The sequence below is a fragment of the Raphanus sativus genome, chromosome 2 (assembly GCF_000801105.2).
Source record: "Raphanus sativus cultivar WK10039 chromosome 2, ASM80110v3, whole genome shotgun sequence".
NCBI lineage: Eukaryota > Viridiplantae > Streptophyta > Magnoliopsida > Brassicales > Brassicaceae > Raphanus > Raphanus sativus.
Genome location: NC_079512.1, coordinates 6,437,297 through 6,462,071, shown reverse-complemented (window position 1 = coordinate 6,462,071; position 24,775 = coordinate 6,437,297). Strand labels below are relative to the sequence as shown.

At 32.9% G+C, this 24,775-nt stretch overlaps 1 protein-coding gene across 1 annotated transcript; it reads right to left on the bottom strand.

Moving 5' to 3' along the window:
• Window positions 1-9,870: 9,870 nt before the first annotated feature.
• Window positions 9,871-11,630, bottom strand: LOC108841248 (zinc finger protein JAGGED). Its single transcript, XM_018614023.2, has 5 exons — window positions 11,420-11,630; window positions 11,225-11,319; window positions 10,878-11,006; window positions 10,600-10,684; window positions 9,871-10,485 (listed from the first exon to the last, which is right to left on the bottom strand). Coding segments are annotated over exons 1-5 (747 nt in total). The 5' UTR covers window positions 11,422-11,630; the 3' UTR covers window positions 9,871-10,049.
• Window positions 11,631-24,775: the final 13,145 nt, after the last annotated feature.

The window sequence follows — 24,775 nt, the reverse complement described above, 5'->3', positions numbered from 1 at the left end:
TTTGAAGAAGCTCAAGAAAAGAAGTCATGGAGAAGTGCAATGGATGAAGAAATCAAGTCCATACAAAAGAATGATACATGGGAGCTAGCTTCACTTCCAAATGGGCATAAAGCAATAGGTGTGAAGTGGGTGTACAAGGCAAAGAAGAATTCTAAAGGAGAAATTGAAAGGTACAAGGCAAGATTGGTGGCAAAAGGCTATAGTCAAAGAGCCGGGATCGACTATGATGAGGTATTTGCTCCAGTTGCTCGCTTAGAAACGGTTAGATTAATCATTTCATTGGCAGCCCAAAAGAGTTGGAGGATACATCAAATGGATGTCAAATCAGCATTCCTAAATGGAGACCTTGAGGAAGAAGTCTATATTGAGCAACCACAAGGCTACATAGTCAAAGGAGAAGAAGACAAAGTCTTAAGGCTGAAGAAGGCGCTTTATGGATTAAAGCAAGCACCAAGAGCATGGAACACTCGGATTGATAAGTACTTCAAGGAGAAAGGCTTCATCAAGTGTCCATATGAGCATGCACTTTATATCAAAACACAAAACAATGATATATTGATTGCATGCTTGTATGTGGATGACTTGATATTCACCGGCAACAATCCGATTATGTTTGAAGATTTCAAGAAGGAGATGACAAAGGAGTTCGAGATGACTGATATTGGATTGATGTCATACTACCTTGGCATTGAAGTAAAGCAAGAAGAAAATGGAATCTTCATTACTCAAGAAGGCTATGCGAAAGAGGTGCTTAAGAAGTTCAAGATGGATGACTCAAATCCAGTTTGCACGCCAATGGAATGTGGAGTTAAGTTATCAAAGGAAGAAGAAGGAGAGAGTGTGGATCCAACACTCTTTAAGAGTCTGGTTGGAAGCTTACGCTATCTAACGTGCACAAGACCCGACATCCTACACGCAGTTGGAGTTGTGAGTCGATACATGGAGCATCCAACAACAACTCATTTCAAGGCAGCTAAGAGGATCCTCCGCTATATCAAAGGTACAATTAACTTTGGCTTGTACTACTCTATCTCTGAAGATTACAAGCTTGTTGGATATAGCGATAGCGATTGGGGTGGAGATGTAGATGACCGAAAAAGCACAAGTGGCTTTGTGTTTTTCATTGGAGAAACCGCTTTTACATGGATGTCAAAGAAGCAACCAATAGTCACCCTTTCTACTTGTGAAGCGGAGTATGTGGCAGCTACTTCATGTGTTTGCCATGCTATCTGGTTAAGAAACTTGCTAAAGGAGTTGAGTCTACCACAAAAGGAGCCAACAAAGATCTTTGTGGATAACAAGTCGGCAATAGCATTGGCGAAAAATCCAGTCTTCCATGATCGAAGTAAGCACATCGACACTCGTTATCACTACATTCGAGAATGTGTTACTAAGATGGATGTGCAATTGGAGTATGTGAAGACAAATGATCAAGTAGCTGATATCTTTACCAAGCCACTTAAGCGAGAAGATTTCATCAAGATGAGGAGCTTACTCGGAGTAACCAAATCAAGTTTAAGAGGGGGTGTTGAGAAGTAAACTTGATTTGGATCAAGTATTATTGGGCTAATAATTCACTAATCATGCTTAGCCCAAACTTAGCCCAATATCTAGAATAATCTTCCACCTCCTTAGAATAAAAATCTAGATATTCTTATAGAATTATCTAGATAATTAGGATAAAATAATCAAGATATTATGTTAGAAATTTCTAGATTTAAATTAAAATATATGAGATATTTTGTATGTTGGAGGCTATAAATACCTCCACTCTCCTCTCATTTTGTATCATCAAGAAAGAATCAAAGTTTGTAAGAAAACTCATAAGCAATAAGAAATCATCTTTTAAGCTTATAAAAGCTTTCTTCTTCACAAAGTTTCTTTCTCTTCAAACACTCTAAACACTTTCTCCATCTTAACAAAGGTTTTCATTCCAACACTAAGTTCTGTCTCATTGTGTTTAGTAAATGTCTTCGAGGTCTAATTTAGGTGGTCTTAAAAGAAGTACCTATTCTTTGGATGGATTAGTTTCTCATTGGGTTGAAATGCGTACAATGGCAGCGGGTTGGGTAGCGTTGGTTCCTCAGTTGTGATCCAGGGTGATACTAAATCATCTCATTTGTACAAAGGGGTAAAATTTTTGTACCCAAATTATTGGTTAGTGAAAGTGGTTGTTGAACAAAAAAAGGTTAGCATTTGTTAAGTTGTCATACGGTATTGCCATTTGCCATGGAATTATTCACAGCTCTCTCATTTAAAAATATAATTTTATTATTCGGTCAAGATACTTTTTGAATTGACAGAACCCGAAAGCATAAAATCAAGAACTAAAACAAACAATATAATAGTAAAATAAATTCATAACTAGGATTGGCCGAAGCTGCGTAAGAAAAAAATGTCCAATCAGGTCGGGCTACTGATAGACCGGTTTGGGTTAACTATATATAGCGAGACAAATATTTAAAATTTGGGGGCTGATGAGATCCCTTCCATCTCAATTACATCCACATTTATTACTTAGATTATCTAAATATGTTATAATATAGGGAAATGTATAAATATAGAATCACTAAGAAATTTCAAAAAAAAAATAATTAGGTGGCGCACACATACTGTTAGACTCGGAAATCATGAAAAAAACATATACACAAATGGAGTGATTATATTGGAAGGGAATGAATTCTTTTAAAAAACTTGATTTTTTCAATAGAAAACTTTCGAAATACAATTCTACAGTTATATTCTTGAAATATTATGTAATTAAGAAATGCATGAATGGAGAACGATAAGATTTTACTAAAAGTTGTGACTGTAAAATATTAAATAATAAAATTTAGATTGTTCTGCAAGTTTTTATTTAATATATATGGAAAGTAACTTTTTATAAATTAAAATTAATAAATTAACAAACACAATCAATTTATAACTTTATATAGTCAAGTTAAACTCGTTCAAAAAAAACTTGATAAAATAATTAGATAATAAATTTAAGATGTTCTATATGAATATATGGTTCCAATAATATCATAAATTAATATTATTTGTATATGATAATTATATAGATTATATTATTTTGTTTTCTTCAAAGTAAATTTTATTTTAAAGTTCTGTTATTATTTCAAAGTATTTTGGTATTATTTGTAGAGTTAGAGTTGCGTTTAAAAATATATTTATATTCTAAAAATACATATATATATTCTTAAATCAAAACTAATTTATAATAATTGATTGATATATAAGATTGTAAACGGATAGTTCTATGTAAATAATATATATATATATATATATATATTTAACGGATAGTTCAAAATATATCTTTAATTAACAACTTTATAGTTTAATAAAATATTACAATTTTAGCGCTATTAATTTATACAATTTTTACTTGTATTTCTACTAATACTTTTTGGATTAATATTATTCTGAAAGTTATCAATAGATCTTTGATAACAGGACTTTTCAGATCCCTATCAAATGCAGTAGTATATGAGATGTCGAACCAATCCTATGTGATTTCAATGCACTGAGAATACAAATCTATGCTTAATCTAAGTGCAAACAGGTTTTGAATGATGATGTGAACTAGAACTATGCTAAAATGCAATAAAGGAACAAGTTTTCAATCAATCTAGGACAATAGGACTCATGGGGCTAGGCATTTGATTTCAAGTGATTAAGATCCAATCTAAGGGTGGCAAACTTTCAATCAAAAGACTTCCTTAAGTCTAGAACACTGAAATAAGCAAGTTCTATGGTCAAGAAGAATGCTTATTTGCTTTAATCAACTAGACATCAAAGGTCTTTGAGCCTAAAAGCTCTAAGCAATCATTAGGGATGAGTCTATTAACTATCTAAACTCCCTTAACACAATGGTCTTTATGTAAGGCAAGTTTAGAGCAAGCTCTATTTGGTTCAGACATTTCATCAAACACCTTGTGGGTGAGAAATGTCTAGAGCTCTAGAATAAAGAGGCCAACTTTAATCTAGCATTAAGAAAAGTAGACAAGCAAGGAAACAAGAGATCTAACACTAAACACCCTAGATCTTCACTTAATCACCCTAATCACCTTAACCTATGAATCCAAATGGTAACTACTCACTAATAGACATGAATAACCCAAACCCCATGGATGATTGAAGGTTAATCATGTTTAGTGGTCAAGATTGATCAATAATCACAAGAGATAGAGATGAAAAGAAGCTCAAGATTAAGTCTTTCACCAAAATAGCTAATGTGATTACAGAGAAATCAAGATATCCCTCAAAATTAGGTATAAAGGGTATTTATAGAAGTCTAAAAACGAGCTGGGTCAACCCAACAAACCTGGGTCAACCCAATAAAAAACAGCCTTTTTCGCCCGTAGCGACCTGGCATCCCGCTACAGTGGTCGCTACGTACGCTCGGGAACCCTCCTAGCGACATGCTCTGGTCGCTACGGCTCTGATCGCTACATGGTTGATATGCCTCCAGTAGATTGATCATAACTCCTTCAATACAGATCCAAATGACTTGAAACCACCTCCATTAGAAAACTAACTCAATTTACTTTGTCTTCCCAAAATTTGAGCTTCAAAAGATATCTTTAAGGCCTTCATCCATGTTCATATTTCACCCTTTTGATTCAAAACTCCTCAAATGTCTCCAAAGTCACCAACAAGCATCTCCAATATCTGATAAAAACAAATGTAATGCAATGCAACCTAAATGCAATCTAAATGCATGCAAATGAACAATATAAGGACTAGAATGAAGCTTTAAAACATGTAAATACACAAGATATCAACCTAAAATTCAAAAACAACAACAAATATTTAGCACATCAACAACCAGTCTAACAAATTTGTTTAAAATTTTGTAAATGCACTTTTTCAATAGAAACTACTACACATTTAAGCCTCCCTCTCTAGGGAGAGATTGGGATGGCCCACTGTTGAAGGCGGTGAGCAGATAACGGCGAGAGCGGCGGTGGCGGTTTGGAGACGATCTAAGCCTCCCTTTCTAGGCTTAGACCGTCCCCTTACAATTTTAGCGCTATTAATCTATTCAATTTTACTTGTATTTCTACTAATATTTTTTTGGATTGATATTATTCTGAAAGTTATCAATTAGATCTACAAGTTGAAAACAACAACAAATATTTAGCACATCAATAACCAATTTAACAAATTTGTTTAATATTTTGTAAATGCACTTTTTCAATAGAAACTACTACACATTTAAGCCTCCCTCTCTAGAGAGAGATTGGGATGGCCCACTGTTGAAGGCGGTGAGCAGATACCGGTGAGAGCGGCAGTGGCGGTTTGGGGACGATCTAAGCCTCCCTCTCTAGGGTTTTCACTGCTTGTTTCCAGTTTAATCCAGTTTTGTTTTTCGATTCAAATTGATATGTAACCAATAAACCATTTGGCCGGTTTAAGGCATTTATTAATATAAAAAAACTACTGCACATTTGTTTCATATATGATTTCGTAAATTTTTCATCAGATCATAATTCATAAACTATCCGAGATTTAAAAATCTTATGTCACATGGCGAAATACAGAGTATATACAATCACCATACATATATAGATTCACCCAGGGGTGGAGGTAAGAAAGGGGTAGGGGGGGGGGTCAGCTGATCCCACTTCATTTTGAAAAATATATGTACTCCTTTAGATAAATAATGTGTTTGACCCCATGAAAATATTATTTCTGACCCCACAAAAATTCAAACACACTAAAAACAAAATGGTAAAATTTAATTACCTAACTAAATGATTAAATGGGTTCATTGAAACCAATTCCCATTAACTAAATTTGGGTTCATAATAAGTTTAAGCCCAATTTAAATATAACAATAATCACTAAATTTTGTTAGTTAATTAAAAATTTATTATTTTATTTTTGTTTTAGAAAACATAAAGTTCAGAATACGACTTTAAAAATCTGTCTTTATCTCTTCAATTTTGAGTTAATTTTCGTATTCGTTTAAATCTTCTATGTTTTCTACTTTATGAACTTTAGTTTTAATTAAATTTCAAAATTTTAAGATTTTTTTTAACTATAGAACTAGATCTGGATCCGCGCAACCGCGCGGGTGTTTGTTTTCGTCTATAGTTATATAAGCATTTTGTTTTCGCTTCTGAATTTGTATATATTATAGTAATCACATATATGAGATGTGTAAATTTAATTTTTTTCAAACATAATAATATTAGACTATAGTTGATTTGCATCGATAAATTGTTTCAAACTTTCACATTTGTTTGTTTCTTCTTCTATATTTTTTTGTTTGTTGCATTAGTATTTCATTATTGAATAAATAAATAGAAATAGAACTTGGTAAAATATTAAAATATTATCATCTGCAAAGATAATGTAATATTTCACAAAATAAGAAAGTTAAAAAAAACTAAACTTGTATCTTCATATATTAATATTATAACGAAATTAATTAAACATTTAATTTTATATGTATATTATTTATTTTAGATCATTATTTAATTTTAATCATATATTTAAATATTTTTTAATATTTAAAATATAATAATATAGTTTACATGTCGTGAAATGTTTAAAACCATCACATGTAGTTGTTTCTTCTTGTTATATATTTATATTATTGTGTTTGCATTTAGTTAAAAAAAATTAATATGTGCATGAAAAAAAAATTGATAATTATTTTGTATTTAATTTATGTTAAATTTTTACTCCTCCTTTAACACTGCATTTCATTTTACTAATATTTTTACGTTTCTTCATTTTTACATAATATATTATTTATATAAAAAATCTAAGATATGGTGATTTTTATACATGTATTATAGTTTGTCATCATATTATATTTTACATAAATATTTTCTATTTATGAAAATAAAATTTATTATCTATCAATTTAATATAACTTTATCGTATGTACTTAAATATAATAATTTTATTTTAACATGATTAATTATGATTATAAAATAGATAAATGTATGATAGAATTTTATTTTAAGTTTTATAAATAGTAACTGCATATATATTAATGCAAAATAATATTTTATTTCTAAATAAGAAATTAGTGAAATATTTACATACATTTTTGAAAATTAATATATTGTTAAAATATTTAGATCAATATAAAAAAGATTCTTTTAATATGATTGATTTTGATTATATAATTGATAAAAATAGGATAGAATATTTATTTTTTATTTTCTAAACGATAACTGAATATATTAGTGTATAATAATATTTCAAAACTAATCACGAAATTAGTTAAAATATTTACATATAATTTTGAAAATTAAGTTCTGTTAAAATCTTTTTAAACATATTTTTGAAATTTTAATATAGATGTGATTTAAATATAAGTTGGATTCAATATATTGTTACTTTTATTTATGAAATCCCTAAAATATTGGGAAATTGGTTTTAATTAATTAAGCTTTTTATTGTTACTTTAAAATAAAATGTATAGTTGAATAAATAGTATACCTATTTAAAGTTATGATTTTCTAAGGGAGGGTCCAAACTAAAAAGTCATACATGAAAGAAGTCATGACTTCTATTTTATGATATAAGATTTGGATATTTTTTAACTTCAAAATTTATAAAATTATAAAATTAATTATTTTAATTTATCAAATAAATAATAGATTTGTTTTGAAATTTCTTATTTACTAGATGATGATACTGATTACGTTAATTTATTGCATGGTATTGAAAAAAATATTATAATATGAATTTAAAATTTTAAAATGAGATAGAACAAAATTTTTTACAAAATTTTTTTACCTCTGTAATTTTAAATATAAGCTTATAGAATACATAATTCTAGTATGCAAAATTACATTTGCAATTTTTTATACTTTATACATGTTTTATATTTTTTTGACTCATGTAAAAAGTTTTGGCTCCGCCACTGGATTCACCTAGAATATTTGCATACATAGTACGTGTAGTAACACTAAATTAATTTCGATATATGTCCATGTGTATCCTTCTATACTACAAATGCGTAAAGACAGTGAGGGATTCGTACTCATCACACGTTGCTTCGTACGTACAGACCCATCTCTGTTATTTCCATCACTTACTTAAATATGCATCCTCAGATGGATTCCCGTACAATTAAACAATGCCAGCTAAACCCATGTCATCACAAAACCAATGGAAAAATGTTATCTCGAGGTTTGACCCATTTTCTTTTTCCGGCAGATCAAGTTAGAGATTCGCACATATCTCACTGATCTCTTTCTCACTCACTCACTATCTGCATAGGGTCTACGTGTAGCAATAATTTAGCTGTCACTGGTCCGAATAAAGAAACAGAAGCGAAAGATATGGTCGAGGCCATTTGTCTCTCCAGTGTAAGCATATAGCCCACTGACTGACTTATAAAATGTCTCAAAAGCATGCATTTTTGTATTATTAAAATTCTTGGAATTGTAATTAATAATATATTTCCGTATTTTTATTCTGTGTGAAAAAAATATCAAAATGATACTAAGTCACTAACAGAGAGGTAAACGCTATATAAATATATTTGGAACTTCCTTTATAATTTTTACTTGGAACAAACCAAACAAAACCCACAAACCAATTCCCTTCAATATCCCCAGTTCTCATAGCTAGCTTCAGGCCAAAGTAGCTGAGAGTTGTAGCTGAGCTCAGATAAAGGCTGTTCCAATCTCCCTACACATTGTATCGTATAACTCTCTCTCTCTCTCTCTCTCTCTCTCTCTCTCTCTCTCTCTCTCTCTCTCTCTCTCTCTCTCTCTCTCTCTCTCTCTCTCTCTCTCTCTCTCTCTCTCTCTCTCTCTCTCTCTCTCTCTCTCTCTCTCTCTCTCTCTGACCCATTTGTCCGGTTCCTCTGTCCTCTCGTTGTTCTCTATAACCTAAAGCTTTTGCTTAGATTAATCACTTCCCTTATGTATCCATAAATGGAAACTTTGTTAAACGTTCACCTTTTAATTTATATCCTATAGAACATACCCCCGACTAGGGCTGGGCATTTTATCCGTTAAATTTGATTCGATTCGTTATCCGTTGCTATTCGATTCGAAAATTCCGAATATCCGTAAGCTTTCGAAGCAAAGCAAATACTAAAATTTAATATCCGTCAAAATCGAAGCAAATCACAAATATTAAAATTTTGGGAAGCGAATATCCGATCCGATCCGTCAATATATAAATACATGTATATTTTGATTATATTTAAAGTTTTAAATGTATAAAATTATATAATTATTATTCTAATATATTATTTGATAGATTCTATTCATATTATTACTTATATAAAAGTATTACATAAAAGGAAGAGAAAATATTTACGATAATTATAATTTTTTTTTAAGTTTTGTGTTATTATAATTTTAACTAAGTTTAAAAATTTACAAAATATGAAGATTCATTGCTTTTTTTAATTTTTATCTTTTATATCATGCAAAACAAATTTGTATCAAATTTTTAAGATTATTTGTATTAATCAAAACAAATGAGAGATCCGTAAGTATCCGCGAATATCCGCAAATATCTATTTATTTTCCGGATATCCGTTTTTCCGAATATCCGTATTTTTCCGAAGCAAAGCAAATCGAAAAATCAGATATCCGTAACATTCGAAGCAAATCACAAATACCTTCAAAAACCCGAATATCCGATCCGTGCCCAGGCCTACCCCCAACCCCACCCACCCACTAGGGTTCTTGTTCTCTAACGTGTTAACTTTATTCTTTAAATGAATTGTTTTAACATCATTCGGTATCTATGATTCAACACGATACTTATCATAATTTGTATTTTTGTCGCACCCCCACTAATATAGATCGCAGCATACCATCAATTAGATCCTAGAAATAAATGATTTCAACTAAAACTTCGACAATTACAAGAAGAAAAAAACACAACAAGCGGGCCATTTTTTTTTTCAAAGCGGGCCATTTGGTAATAACACATGTCGGATCCATGGTGTTTAGACATTTCAAGTTATCCTACTTTCTTGACGAGCAAACAAAATAAGAGAACAAGAAAATACCCAAGAAAAAGGAACATAAAAGAAAAACAGAGAAATATGTTAAAGCTCAGAGTGGGTGATGATCTTGAAACCGGTTAATGGGTAACCGGAGAGTGTGATCCAAACGCTGCCGGGAAGCCTCACCATCACGACTTTGTGGTGGTTCAAGCGGCGGCGCACGGATGTTGTGGGAGCCACGGCTAGGGTAACCAGTCTGACCAATAGGTGCACCAACGCAAGTGTAGCTCGATTCCACGGGACCCTCGGCCATGTAATTAACGGTTGTAGTAATTGGAAGATTAGGGTTTGGAGAGATGCTTCTGCTGCCTCGATATGTTTGGCTTAAGTAGTAATCGTTGGTGTGGTTGTGAGAGTATTGGTTTGAGGAGTATGGATATGGCGGCTGAAGCGGTTGGGAAACAAAGGTCGTTGAGGAGCTTCCGGCATATAGACTTGGTGATGAGTAAACCGACCGGTATATTGTTGGATCTGCGGTATGATATCTACAAAAAATTCCAATTTTTATACTTCATTCATATGATTGATCATTAATTATAACAAGGAACTTTGGTAAGGATTAGTTAACTATTTGAAGTTTTAAGATAAAGGGAGTGTACCCGAAAGGTGTAACTCCAGGTGGGGCTAAGGTATCGTTACGGTAGACCAGTTGGCGAGCTTGATTTAATGTCTCGGTCTCCCTCTCTTAAAATTTATATAGAACCAAAAGGACATCAAACTAATGCAATTAGCTACCATATACTGGTACTAAGTTGTAGTCAAAACATGGATGTGACATCAATCATTTATCAAAGAAGATTTAGAAATTTTGGTTTATTTGCACGAACTATAAAGTGTGAATATGAAATGTGGATTATATCAAGTAAAGTAGACATGCCTTGTCGGTGGCGATTCATGTGGCCACCAAGAGCTTGGGATTTGCAGAACTTGAGTGAACAAAATCGACATTCGTACACATTTCCGCTCTCATCTTTCCCTTCTTTACTTCCTTTCTTCTTTCTTGGACCTAATTATCAAAAAAAAAAATCGCACTGATTAACAATTTCACCAACAAATTAGTAATTCGTTTTGACTCCATGTATACTTTACCATAAACACACAATAGCAACAATACGATTATATAAGTATACTTCTACTTCTCCTTTAATGATCGACATCTCCATGTTACATATGAGTATATAATTATAACGTCAAAGTAGTTAGGTTTTTCAATGGTAAGCATACCAGAGGAAGAACCTTCCTCCAGGGCTTGCTTTTTGCCATCTTTAGAAAAGTCATCTGGCAGATTGTTGAGGTCTAAGTAGTTCTCCTCATGTCTCCTGCAACAAAAAAAAACAACATAGATAAGTGTGAGTTTAAAGATTAGGAAATTTGAAGATATAATTAAGAAAGTGGTTTTGTGTCTTGTGGGGCATATACATAGTGGGAAATGAGAGATTGGCGTGAGATAAGACTTCTCTCGAAGAGCTACAATAATTGACAATATATATTAGTGGACTTTCAGTTGGAGGCTACACCAAAAAGGGAAGAGAAAACGTAGAGATAAACGTTAAAGAGAGGTTCGAAAATTTTCTATCAGTTTATCTGCGCCAATCCCCCCCCAACTCTCACTTTCTCTCTCTCTCTCTCTCTTTTCTCTCTGTGTGTATGGAAACTAAATAAACAAAGTGGGTCTCGTGACCTTAAAAAGATAGAGAGGTAGTGTGGGCTTAAGGGGTTTTAATTAAGCCAGGGAGAAAGTGTTTTTGTTTTTGTTTGTGGTTTGTGTTTGTGTGTGATGATCATGAAAGAGAGAGATGAGAGGGACATTTCCTGAGTGAAAGGAGAGGCTAGGGCTACTAGCCTAGAACCCTATTACTGTGCATTTAATTCATGTTACAAAAGACAAACTCTTAATATTTTAAGAAATCAATGAGTTTTGGACCTTTTCTGTGTATACCTAAATACTTAATTAAAATCAAAATAGACTACATATATCTGCTTTCGACCTGTTAAGTTAGTCATGGCACTCGTAAAATTTACATCCCATAGGTCGAAGATCGATCAGAGAAAGTTAATTTGTCATTTTGTCGCTGCCTGGAAATTGGCAAACGTAGCACAAATCTTTATTTGAAAAAAAGAGAGATGAATTCATCTCTTGATTTAATAAACCTAGAAATAACACACATAGCATAATGGAAGGAAACGTTAAGTGTAAATTATGCTTCACTCTTTTAACCCCTCCCCCCCCCCACCCCCAAAAAAAATCAATTGTAAATCACATTTGTTCCGAGAATATGATAAATGCAATGTTTTGAAAACCGATTCGGACACTGAACTGGACGACTTATCGGGTCGCTGGGTCACTGGGACCGCGGATGACCGAAGGTTAATAAATGAATTAATTTGATTATATAATACTCCCTCTGTACCAATTTAAGTGATGTTTAAACATTTTTATTTTGTTCCATAATAAGTGATGTTCTCACTTTTCTAAATAAAATTTAATGTCAATTGAAATTTGTAACCAATTACAAAATACTACATGTTTTTCTTATTGGTTAGACTGATTTTATTTAATGCAATTTTATATAATCAAGATAAATTACATAGAAATTTGCATTTTCTTAATCTTTGTGTAAAAACCTTAAACATCACTTAAAATGGTACAGAGGGAGTAATATATTAGCTTATAAAATAAAAAAATAAAAAAATAAAAAAATAGAAACTAAAGTTAATACTTTCTAAATAACTTTAAAACATGAAATAATAGTTTTGATATGTATATATTTTATGTTTAATAAACATTTAGAATATTTAACTTAAATTTTTATATTTTTATTTTCATTTGATATACAAAATATCAAAAAATAGTTTAGACTATTACAGAAATTGTAACTAGTTAAGAGTTATGACATCTAAAAACCAAGAATAAAATTAATAAATATTTATGTCTAATATGAATAATAAATTAAACTTCAAATCCAAAAGTAAAACAAATTGTAATAAATTGTCAATAACAAAAATAAACTAACACCAAATCACATCAATTAATTTTGGTTTTCTCTGCCATAGTACATTTCATTTTCTTCCGGTGGCATAATGAAATCTTCATCAAAATCTAAAAATCACAAATAAAATAGTGTAATTGGTTCAACCGGTGGTTCAATCAATACCGGGTTTTGGGTTTTAGTAGGTTTTAGCGGGTTTTTTCGGGTTTTTAAATTTTGGGTTTTTCACAAAACCTAATCCGGATCTATTTTGGGTCACCGGATTTACCGGTTCAACCGCGGATCTGGGTCGGGTTTCAAAACACCGGATAAACGTTGTCTTGGATTAGGTTCTCATAATCTAATTCTACATAAAGCGTCTTAAAAGAAACAAGGGTAGTAATTTGTCAACAATGGATTAAATGTGGAAAGACACATCTAGCGAATCATTGTCTCTTGATAAAGAATCTGTCATGTATAGTTTTGCAGTTTCAAGATGGTCCTTGATGGACTTGTGATTCTCACTTAAACACACAGAGGAAACAACAAGTAACTAAAAGAGAATAGATTTTATACTTTTAAGGACAATCCGAGCCATTTCTAGTTCTATGGTCCAGCCGCTTTGAACATTACGTTTTGAGAAGTTTTACAATAACTATTTGAATATAAATGTAAGAAAATTTGATAGCTAGCTAGTAATGGTCCCCCATTTATAGATGCAATGTAATGGCGATAGGCCTCTCCTGGGGCATCCACATAAAAGAATACTTACAAATTGTTTTTGTACCCTAGGGTTTTGTAAATGGGACATGCAAGTGTTGCTATCACATAACTAATTATTAGGGTCCTTTGTCATCTAAGTTGGATATGCATCTCTTCTACCTTTCCATTTCTTTTTCAATTCCGAAATATTACATGCTTAATCCTCCTTTCTTTTTTTTGGTCAACATTACATGCTTAATCCTCCATGTTAACTTTTTAACAACAAAATCTTCCTTGTTAATCATATCATTTATGTAGAACATTATAATGCTAACAAAGTTCCCTCCACACCAACCGATATCTATATTTTTTATATATATCATACAGAATTATCGTAAGTTGTAAACTTGATGTAAGATATATATAAAGGTACGCTCGTGCCAACATACACAAAATAAAATAATAAGAATATTTCACAGAGTTATCTTTACCTAATACAGCATGAATGGTGACGGGGACGGAGAATTGGTCATTTCGAGTTCATCAAATCAAAACCAATCTTAGTCGACACTAGTTAGCCACCAACATATTTGCTTTGTCGTGGTTTTGAAACGGTTTGGAACAATGATCTTATCTTTACTTTTCGACGTAAATTATTTTTTATGATATATGCAACCATATAAAAATATTCCTGTCAATAAATGTGCAAGACAAAAAAAATAAACTAATTCCATAGTAATCTTGTGGGTGGAATGATTCATACCGGAATTAAGAGACAAGAGTTTGAATTTCGCTTTCGTGTCAAAATATTAATGTTTCATCCGCATATAAATACATGAATTGAGTACAAATTTGAGTCTGGGACTGATTAATTAAAGTGTTAATGATGGCGCACCAAAGATATCGATGATCTTATTCAGATCGAGGATTTGCATATTACTTATGACTTTTGAGTGAGAACTGAACACCCAAAAAAAAAAAAAAAAGAGTGAGAACTGAACACCCAAAAAAGTAGAGTGAGTGATGAGGAGAGAGAAGGGATCAGGTGAGAGAAGGACCACACTACTACTCCAAGACTGTCACAGCTAGTCAGCTAAACTTGTAATTTCACCCTCTTCATGTAACATCTGCAACTCTCTTTCGGACAATCATACTTTTTACTCCTTTCTCTTACGTGGTCCTCCCCTCCCCTTCTCTTTTTTCTCTTTTCAATTTTACTTCTTCCTTCTTTTTTTTTGTAACTGTACTTCTTCCTTCTTTATTTTAGATGGTTATACAAATTTGCATATTACTACTCCAAATAGTAATGAATAATAATAAACGAATTTGTGAACATTAAATATAATACTATACTAGATTTTGATCCGTGCTTCGAAAGCGCGGATATTATTTTTTACTTTTATAAAATATATGATTTGTTTGTAATTATTGAATTTATTTATTTTAATAAAATTTTCTTTATAATAAATTCGACACATAGAGTGTCTCTGATAAACTATGTATTTCTCTAGTTTTGTTTTATTCGCTCTTCAATCAACATATTTATTTGGCTTGTTGTTAAAATAAATGATTATAGACTTTGATCTATGCACTTCCGCAGATGTATATTTTAAAAAATATGATGATATTTGTTTTTAATGTAATTATTAGGGTTTGGCAAAATGAATCCGAGGAACAGAACTGATACCAATCCGTAAATATAGTACCAAACCGGAACATAAATTGATTAAATATTTGAATTATTCAAAATTTTGTTAGTTAGAGAACCGAATCGGATCCGAACCGAAATATTCGTGTACCTGAATTTATCTAAAAATATATTTATATACTTATATATTAATTATTTTTATATTTAACGTATATAAAACATCAAGAATGATACTTTTAAATTGGTTTAAAATACTTGAAAATATATATAGATAGTCAAAAACAAATATCTGAAATAGTTAAAGTATACTCAAATCACCAAAAATACTTAAAATAATTATTGATTTCGTATCCACAATTTTAAATCAAACCAATTGATATGTTAAGCTTAGGTATTCTGAAATATGTTATTTAAATTTATAGGTAATATATTACTTTATTCATCGATTTTGAGAAATTTAAAATATATAGTGATTTAAACTTTAAAAATAATTTAAATAGGTTATCCAAACCCAAACCAAACCCGCAAAGATCCGAATCAAACTCAAACAAAAATTTAGAAACATCCTAATAGGACTGAAATCTTTGACCTCGAAAACCCGAAACGCAAACCAATCAGAACCAAACCCGTATGGATGTCTGAAAACCCATCCTTAGTCATTATTATATATCATATAATTTCATCATATAATTAATCGTATTGTATATGTACCATCATATAAGTAATCATATAATTAATAGTATTTAATATGAATCATCATATAAATAATTACATATATTATATTTTAAAAACTTAATGTGAAATATAAAAACCATAATTTGGGTTGGTATTTCAAATTGGGCTTTGTATTGTATTTTTCTTATATATATTGACAACATTATTTTATAATGGACTTAGTGACTTAAGCCCATTAATTTTTCTGTTAATACTACTATCTTTGTTTCCAAATAAAATTAATTTTTTTTTAAAAGACTACAATCCATGTTTCCAAACACACCAATTTTTTTTAAAAGTCTTATCCAAGTATCCAAACACACCGAAATTATACTTCAGCTTTAATAAGATAGATATAATAACATCAATGGTCAAATTCAGGTTGTAGTAACTAGGATTTGGGGGAAAAGATAGATTTTTCATTCGCAAATTAGGAGGGTCTAATTATCTTTTCCACATTTCTAATGTATCAACTGATTCAACTCGAAAATGGGGTTTGAAAAGAGGATTGTGGCATATTAATGATTGCTTGATGTACTTCGTGTCACTGTAGTAACTAAGGATACTATTTCAGTCCCTGAGATAGTGAGATTAGCCGGTGTGGCTGACCTTAGTAACATTAATCTTTATTGGGCATCATCAAGTGGATCGCCTCGAGGATAAGTGAACCAAAGTTGACTGAAAAACTTTGCCTGGATCCAAATAAGATGAAAAGCTAAGATTCTACCAAGAAAGTATATCATTCAGCTATTTAAGCAGAGTGCCCAATTCGGAGGTACTTGTCTAGTGCAACTTCGAGTGAAAGCATGTTTTCGTCTATGGATTCTTCTGGAGACGAAGACGAAGAGGAGGTATTGGACTGTGAAATCAACCCCGAACAGTTGGATTATTTTACCCCTACGGTTAATGAATTGTTCGAGAAAGAAATGCCAGTGAAACCGTTCGCAAAGGTCAGAGAGATGCAATAGCGTCCAGTTTAATCTGGCAGGGGTACTCATGGCCGATGTAATAGAGGTGGCCGTGATTAGCTTTTTATCCCTGGCCACTTATAGCAACTTTAATCCGAGTTCGTGACTCAGTTATTGTCTTCTTAATTTTTTACACCTCAAAATTTACATTATATCTTACTTTTTCTACGCTTCCAACTTAGCAAATTCTTTATATATTATTTAAGTCCACTATATATCATTTTTTGTCAACTTTTGTATTCATTAAAAGTCCAAAGGCTGATCAAATTTTTACAACGGAAGATCAGAGCAAGCCCACAAGCCACATACCCATTTATACATAAACAAATAATATAACACTAAAAAGTGGAACTGTGGATTCACGAAGCTTCGGATGATGTCGTCACCAACTTAATCAGCTCAGGCTCTATCACGTCTTCATCGCCGGCGATGAGAAGCTATGACTCGTGGAGAAGATGCTCCATAGTGTTAAGTCTGCTATAGTGTTAAGTCTGCTGTAACTCAAGAGTGTCGACTTCTCTTGAAAAGCAAGACACAATAATCGCAAGATAAGGAAATGATGGTTTGATCTTTTCAGAAACAGAACCAGAACAGAGGAAGGAAAGAAGTATTTGCGGTTGGTAGAAGAAAGTAAAAACAGAAGCGCACACACAACTTTAACCAGTTCACTCCCGTTAACTAGGGTATCTACGTCTGGCCGAGACTTTGCTCGGAATCTACTAGAATCAGAGATTTACAACAAGGAGATACAAGTGACCCGCCTAATACCCTTCACTAGTATTTAGACTCACTCTGTCTCACTCCATGTATCTAGAGAAACGGATTGTGTACAAGTTTATGTTAATACCAATCTTTTTTACTCTCTCTTGTTACCACAATGCCTTTATACCGAAGGGATGCACTGGGTTATTCGTGCTGCTGACAGTGCCTGGGTTAAACCATGAAAAGAATTTTTTTAAGTGTCAACTGTGGGATTGAACATGGGTTTAGGAGTGTCATCTAGAGTATTTTATCAACAAAGCTAGTGATATTTCATTGTTCACCCATACAAAACCAATATTTATCAAGTGGATCCGCCACTGGCTACTGAGCCTCCACGGTGACGTGTATCGAGCCGTTGGTGATGCTCTGTGATCTTATCTTTATTGCAAGAACTCTTGCTTTTTTGACCATAAACGCACAAAACCTTGTACGCTGAATAGCTGGTTCACCTTCATCGTTTTCCTAAAGGCAGAGCACGCTATTCAAGTGGTCCAAACTTACTTTAGTCTTGATTTACTTCTACTGCAGTAAGTCTTGAGTCACCATTAGCCTAAAATCTAGTCTGAAGCTTGAACTCAAGTTTTTCGATGGCTTCAATATTCCATCTCTCTGGGTTTTTTTCTTCTTTCTCTGCTCCCCTTAGTATAGGTGTGCAAAGTTAATCTCTTAGAATTTTGGTCCCTTCTATCCAAAGCTTTGTGGTTCTTCACTGGCATGGGTACTTTGTGCTTGTTTAGTTTGTAATGTGCTTCTTACTTCTTAGCTAATAAATGTTCTTCCGGTGTTTTAGGCATGTGTCTTCATGTTTCGTGGTGACATTGACATTCCGGTGATTATCCTTCCTTAGACCCGCTTTCTTAGTTCTTTGATTTAGTACTTGATCGTGCTCTTTTGTGTTAAGAGGATTGATCTATCTCACATTTTTTTTTTACTCTTTTCTGATATATATTTATTCTGGCCAATATATTATATGGTAAGGTGAGGAAAATTAGTCTTTGTTCTTGATCACCTTTCATCTCTAGACATTTATTGAACTAGTGCTACTATGATATTTTGTTTTTCTCTATAATTATGGAGGTTTTAGGTTTATATTTATGTTGTGCTTTAGTTTCTTCTTCTTAATTTGATTATTTTATAATTTTTAATAGTAAGATAAATATATAATTTGTAAATAAAATATTAAAAAATATAATAAAATAGCAAAATTTTATGCTATTTTTAGTTATGAATAAATTAAATATTCAAAATATATTTATTTATTTATTTTATTTAGTTATTCATCTTGAATTTTAGCAATCAGTAAAATAGATTATCAAACTTCATATGATAATAGTTAGTGTGAGAAGGAGTAGATATGGTGAGTTGTATATAGAAATCATTTGTGTGCATTGGGATTTAAATACGATTAGAAATTTTGGAGTCAATCCTTAAAAAAAGTGGAAAATTATAAAGTGTTTGACCAAATTGCAAAATTTAAAAGAAAAAAATTTAAAATATAAAAAAAATGTATACATGAGGACACATGTCAACAAAACCCCTTTCACATGTCATGAGAAGAAAAAAAATCTACTTTATATAGTGTTGGGACGAATTATAAAAATCTAAAAGAAAAAAAAACTTAGAATGTAAAAAATGAATATATGAGGACTGTAAGACAATGAGTTTCTCTTGAATGATACTTTGTATTGATAGTTACATATAAAGGCGAGACTGTTACAACAATAAGGAATATTCCCTGAGATATCTATACTTATAAAGTTGACATGAAAATCTCCACAGGCCTCCACCTTAGCACTCCTATGCCCAAATCGCGACACGTGTCGAGCAGAGAACACACCTTCTTCCTTTCCTCTATTTTCTACTCGCGCGTCTTTTATTTTTTCTTTTTTCCTCTGATTAGAAATCGCGCCACGTCAGCACTACACAAATTCTCTGCAGGAAAGCCTTAGCAAGCAAAGTCGGCCTCATTAGCAAGCCAAAAAATTCTAAACCCAATTTTAGTGTAGCTTCTCCAAAAAGATTTGGCCATACTCACCGCTTTTCCTGTCTTCCAGCGTCTTCGTCTTCTCCTTTCTTTATTTTACGCTCTGGCGATTGAAGAACCCATATGTAACGTTTTTCTTCATCATTGAAACCATTTCTTAATGTTTCTCCATTAGTAACCTCCACTATGCTCTCCCATTACGCTGACTTTAATGACCTCTTTCTCAACCTTCATCGCGAATCGCAAACCCCTTATTTGTGATAATTTGTGATTCTATAAATACATATGAAATCTCTCCAAAACTCATTTCTTCACCAGATTCAATCATATACCGCCCTTATAAACACTTCCTGCAACAATGGTATCATTATTATCTTTCTTTCGGATTAAGTCTGGTCGTTGCCCTCAACGTTGACGTGTCTCCTGTGTTTCTTATTATGCAGGGTGCATGTGTGGAAGACCCCTAAAATCTGAGATTCCACAGTTTCTCCAAGAAATTTTAGGGGAAACGTACGGGTTCCACTTGAAACTTACTCGAGTATATGTACATAAGCTCAATGCTCTGTTTCATAATTAGTTGTGATTTGGTTCAAAGATTTTGATTTGTTGTTTAATCTTCAAAAGATCATTATGATTGATTATTATCAGAAACTTGGAGATGCGTGATTGATTCTAAGTTCGCTTTTTAATGTATCTTACTTTGTCTTTAATCTTTGATTAAAGTTTTACTCATTGAGCTATTTTAAAAGAAGAAAAAAACAATTTCATTGAATTATTTTCACAAAATCTGGAGATGCTTGATTGATCCTAAGTTCGGTTTTAATGTATTTTGATTTGTCTTTAATCTTTGACTAAAGTTTTACTCTGTTTCTGTTATTATATTAACCAAATGTAAAAGAGCAAAGATTGTGTTGTCTCTGCCTCAGTAGAACCAGAGCGGTTTCGATATTATCATCAGTGATGTTCACATGCCTGACATGGACGGTTTCTTCATAATCCTATCTAGCTCATACTTTGCACTTCTCTTTGTCCAAATGTAAATTTACATTTTTAATGCACATGGACATGGAATAAACAACAATCCTTTTGACAACATGGTGCTACATGTGTCTCTAGAAACTGATATGATGGAACCAAGTCAGGTGCTAATGACCAGAAGACCGGCAGTGATGACATCCCCTTGAACCCCACAGGTCTATTTGCTGCAAAAGCAGCAGCTGTCCAGCCAAATTGTAACAGGAGCTCTGCAGATGAACACCTAATTCCAATAGCAGGGAAAACTGGAGTTAGTTGCTCAAGTTCTCGACCTAAAGACTCTGCTATTGCTCCCAACCTTTGTTGGCATTGTGCCTTTGTTAGAAAACTCTCAGCCTTTGTTTAATCTCCATATTTGCAACTTGATCAATAAATAAAAACATTTTATCATTGGCAAATTTTTATTAAGTTATCAAACTATTTAAACTCGTGGTATGGTTTGAGAAATGAAGACAACCAAATGGGAGAGAACACAATTGAGCTTCGTGGCACTTAAGTTCTTTACTTTTATCCAGTTGTTTACACTTTACTAGCTCATACATTAAGGGTTTCCGTATTGCAATGTTTGGTTTCTTTCTTTTCTCCACATTCTCAGTTACAAAAAAGATTAAACTTTACAACAACAATCGGTGATAGACGCCGTTATTGGATAACGACATTATAATTATTGATTCTGCATTTCTTGAGAAGTACTCATTCTGCAATCAGATTTCGAATTTTCACTTCCAACCACAAAATATCACTTCACGAGTTACAGTATAACCTGATGGAACTTTTACTCAAATGAAAACATACGTGTTGAAAGTAACCCAAAAACAAATTAAAGATATACTAGGCATACAAAATGAAGGAGGAATGTGGTCCTATTTAGGAATACCAGAAGACATTAGTGGGTTAAAATGCAAGCTATTTTCATTTCTCAAGGAGAAGTTGCTACACAGAGTGAATGGGTGGACATGCAGATGGCTTACGAAGGGAGGAAAGGAAGTGTTGATTAAATCTATTCTCCTGGCCCTCCCGACGTACGTGAAGTCTAGTTTCTTACTCCCACTCGAAATTTGCGAGAATCTTGCTAGTGCCATTGCACAGTTTTGGTGGAGTTCAAACCCACCAAAGAGAGGGATACATTGGGCCACATGGGATAAGATGTGTAAACCTAGAGAGGAAGGTGGTATTGGGTTTTGCATGATCCACGAGTTTAATCTAGCTCTTTTGGCTAAACAACTATGGCGTCTTGCTCAGTTTCCAGATTCATTAGTGGCAAGGGTACTAAGAGGCAGATATTATCGGCTGAGCTCGCCTTTGCGAATATGCTCAGTAGATTCCCCTTCTTATGTGTGGACAAGTATCATTCCAGCAAGGAAACTACTGCTGTTGGGAATTAGGAACAAAGTACACTCAGGGTATGAGATCAAAGTGTGGCAGGATCCTTGGATTCCATCAGTACCAGCAAGACCAGCTCGAGCTTTTGCTCCAGTGGTACATCCAGGAATGCTCGTGAGCAATATCATTGATCCTCGGACCAAAGAATGGGATTTACGTATGCTGGAACAATATGTGAACCATGAGGATATACCAAGTATACAGAGTATGGCCATAAGCCCAACTCACCGACCAGATACATTCTGCTGGAGCTATACCAAAAATGGACAATATACGGTGAAGTCTGGATACTGGGTAGCTACAAACATCTTGAGGGACGACGATGATAACCAAGTCCCCTGGAACCTAGTATTACTAAACTTCAAGCCTTTGCTTGGAAGGTCAGTGCCCCACAAAAGATCCGACATCTTTTATGGCAGTTAATTACAGGACAGGTAGCGGTAACAAGGAATCTTGTACGAAGGAACATGAGATGTGATAATTACTGTCCAAGATGTGGAGAGCCAGAAGAGACTGCTACCCATGCAATATTTGAATGCCCTCCAGCAATTCAGACATGGGCGCTATCCTCTACACCATCCAGCCCTCGAATTTTCCCGTCCACGAGCATATATAACAATATGGATTACTTGTTTTGGAGGAAAAACAATATATTGGAACCGGAAAATGATAGGGATCCATATCCATGGATTATCTGGTATATTTGGAAAGCTCGTAATGACAAGCTATTCAGGGGGATAGACAGGGATCCAGGAGAGTTAGTGAGGCACGCAGAGAGTGAATGCCAGGCTTGGCATAATGCGAGAGAGAGTACGCCTACGCCTCAAGTTATTCAAGAGCCACAAGTCTTAAGCTTGGGTGACATTTGCATGATAGATGGTTCATGGACCTCCACGGATCAGTTCAGTGGAATTGGATGGGTATGGAAAGACAGCAGGGGGAGGACGCAGTTAATGGGGACGAGGAACCTGAGGAGACGGGAATCAGCACTACACTCAGAACTGGAAGCTTTGAAATGGGCAATGGAAACAATGCTACAACATTCGGATTGTCAGAGATTTGGCACGGATTGCAAGGACCTGATTGCAATGCTGACGGAACCGCAAGCATGGCCAAGCTTCTCAACTGAACTGGAGATGATTCAGACGATCAAGATGTGCTATTCGGACTTCAAATCTTTTATGTGCCAAGAACTGAAAATGTCATAGCTGATTCATTAGCTAGGACCGCCCGTACCTTTCATAGATCGCTTTGCTACTTTGGTTGTTCTATTCCGGTCTGGTTACCTAGACCACCTCAAGTTTGAGTAATAGAATAACTTTTCGATGCCAAAAAAAAAAACCACAAAACAGTGAATTATGGACACCCAATGAGACAGGTGTTTGTTAGACCATTTACGTCCTTAACCCCATACAATGCTCAACGGTTCAATTTGTTATGGACGGCAACCTCTAGCTAAATCATCCTGTGTATCACAACACTGTCAACACACCAACTATGGACTCGGTCAACATGAGTTCCACAATTATAGGAACAAATCTTTCAATAAATTTTAATGTTTTTACCTCTAAAATATATGGATTCTATAATAGAGTTGAGTTATAATCCGATGTATTCTTTTAAACTATATTCTCTATATACAGAATTAAAATTAAAAGAAAATAACAATTTCTGTCATAGAGGAAGAATAGAGGTGAGATAGAACAATTTACTTCTAATTACTATTACAAAGGTAAAATTAGTAAAGAATTGGTGATGTTCAAAGTTCAAAGCATTTGATTAACACTTTCAATTTTTTTAGTGTACTCCTTTAACTTTCAAAATTTTATGATTATAACTAAAATAACTGTATTTGGAGAAATACAAATGTTTTATACGTGTAGAAACATACTTTTGGCTACAAAATAATTTCTTAATTTTACAATACTAAAAAACACATAAAATTATTATTATTTCTATCTGAAGTCAAACTTTTGAAGAAATGTTAATTAAATTTTGATTAGAATCTTCATGTAGCTTTTACATACTGATAACATAATTGATATTGAGCCTAAATATTTATTGAAGTAACATATTGAAGCAATTTAATATTTGGGTAAATACTTATGATTCTACAATAACCGTTAAAGATATTGCCCAAATGAAGATTAATATAACAAATTTTAATAATTTAATATTTTGGTACTATATGCTTAGTTTAAAAACATATTAGCAACCAAACTATGTATTTAAATCATTGCATTAAAGAAACAAAAATATAATGTAGAAAAAACCGGCGCCGGAACAGCCCTAGTAGGAACTATAGTATCGTAACAATATATCCTATCTAACAAGGACACATGTCAACAAAACCCCCTTTCACATGTCATAAGAAGAGAAAAAAAATCTACTTTATATATGTAGATAGAAAATCATTAAAATATGGAAAATATAAATAAAATGTAATTATATAAAGTCGTTCCAAATAGTAAAATAAATAATAAGATATTTGTAAATATTCCAAATGCGTATCTGAATCATCATCCTTCTCAAACGTTTCAAAGGGGCAACAAGTCTCTATCCATTTCTGGAATGAATGTAACGTTTGAGAGCACTACATTCATGCCATCT

Excerpts from the sequence above, each read along its gene's own strand:
- LOC108841248 (XM_018614023.2), bottom strand. Across the intron at positions 11,007-11,224 it reads GGAGGAAGGTTCTTCCTCTG|GTCCAAGAAAGAAGAAAGGA; the intron begins GTATGCTTACCA and ends TTTGATAATTAG. Across the intron at positions 10,486-10,599 it reads CCTGGAGTTACACCTTTCGG|ATATCATACCGCAGATCCAA; the intron begins GTACACTCCCTT and ends AATTTTTTGTAG.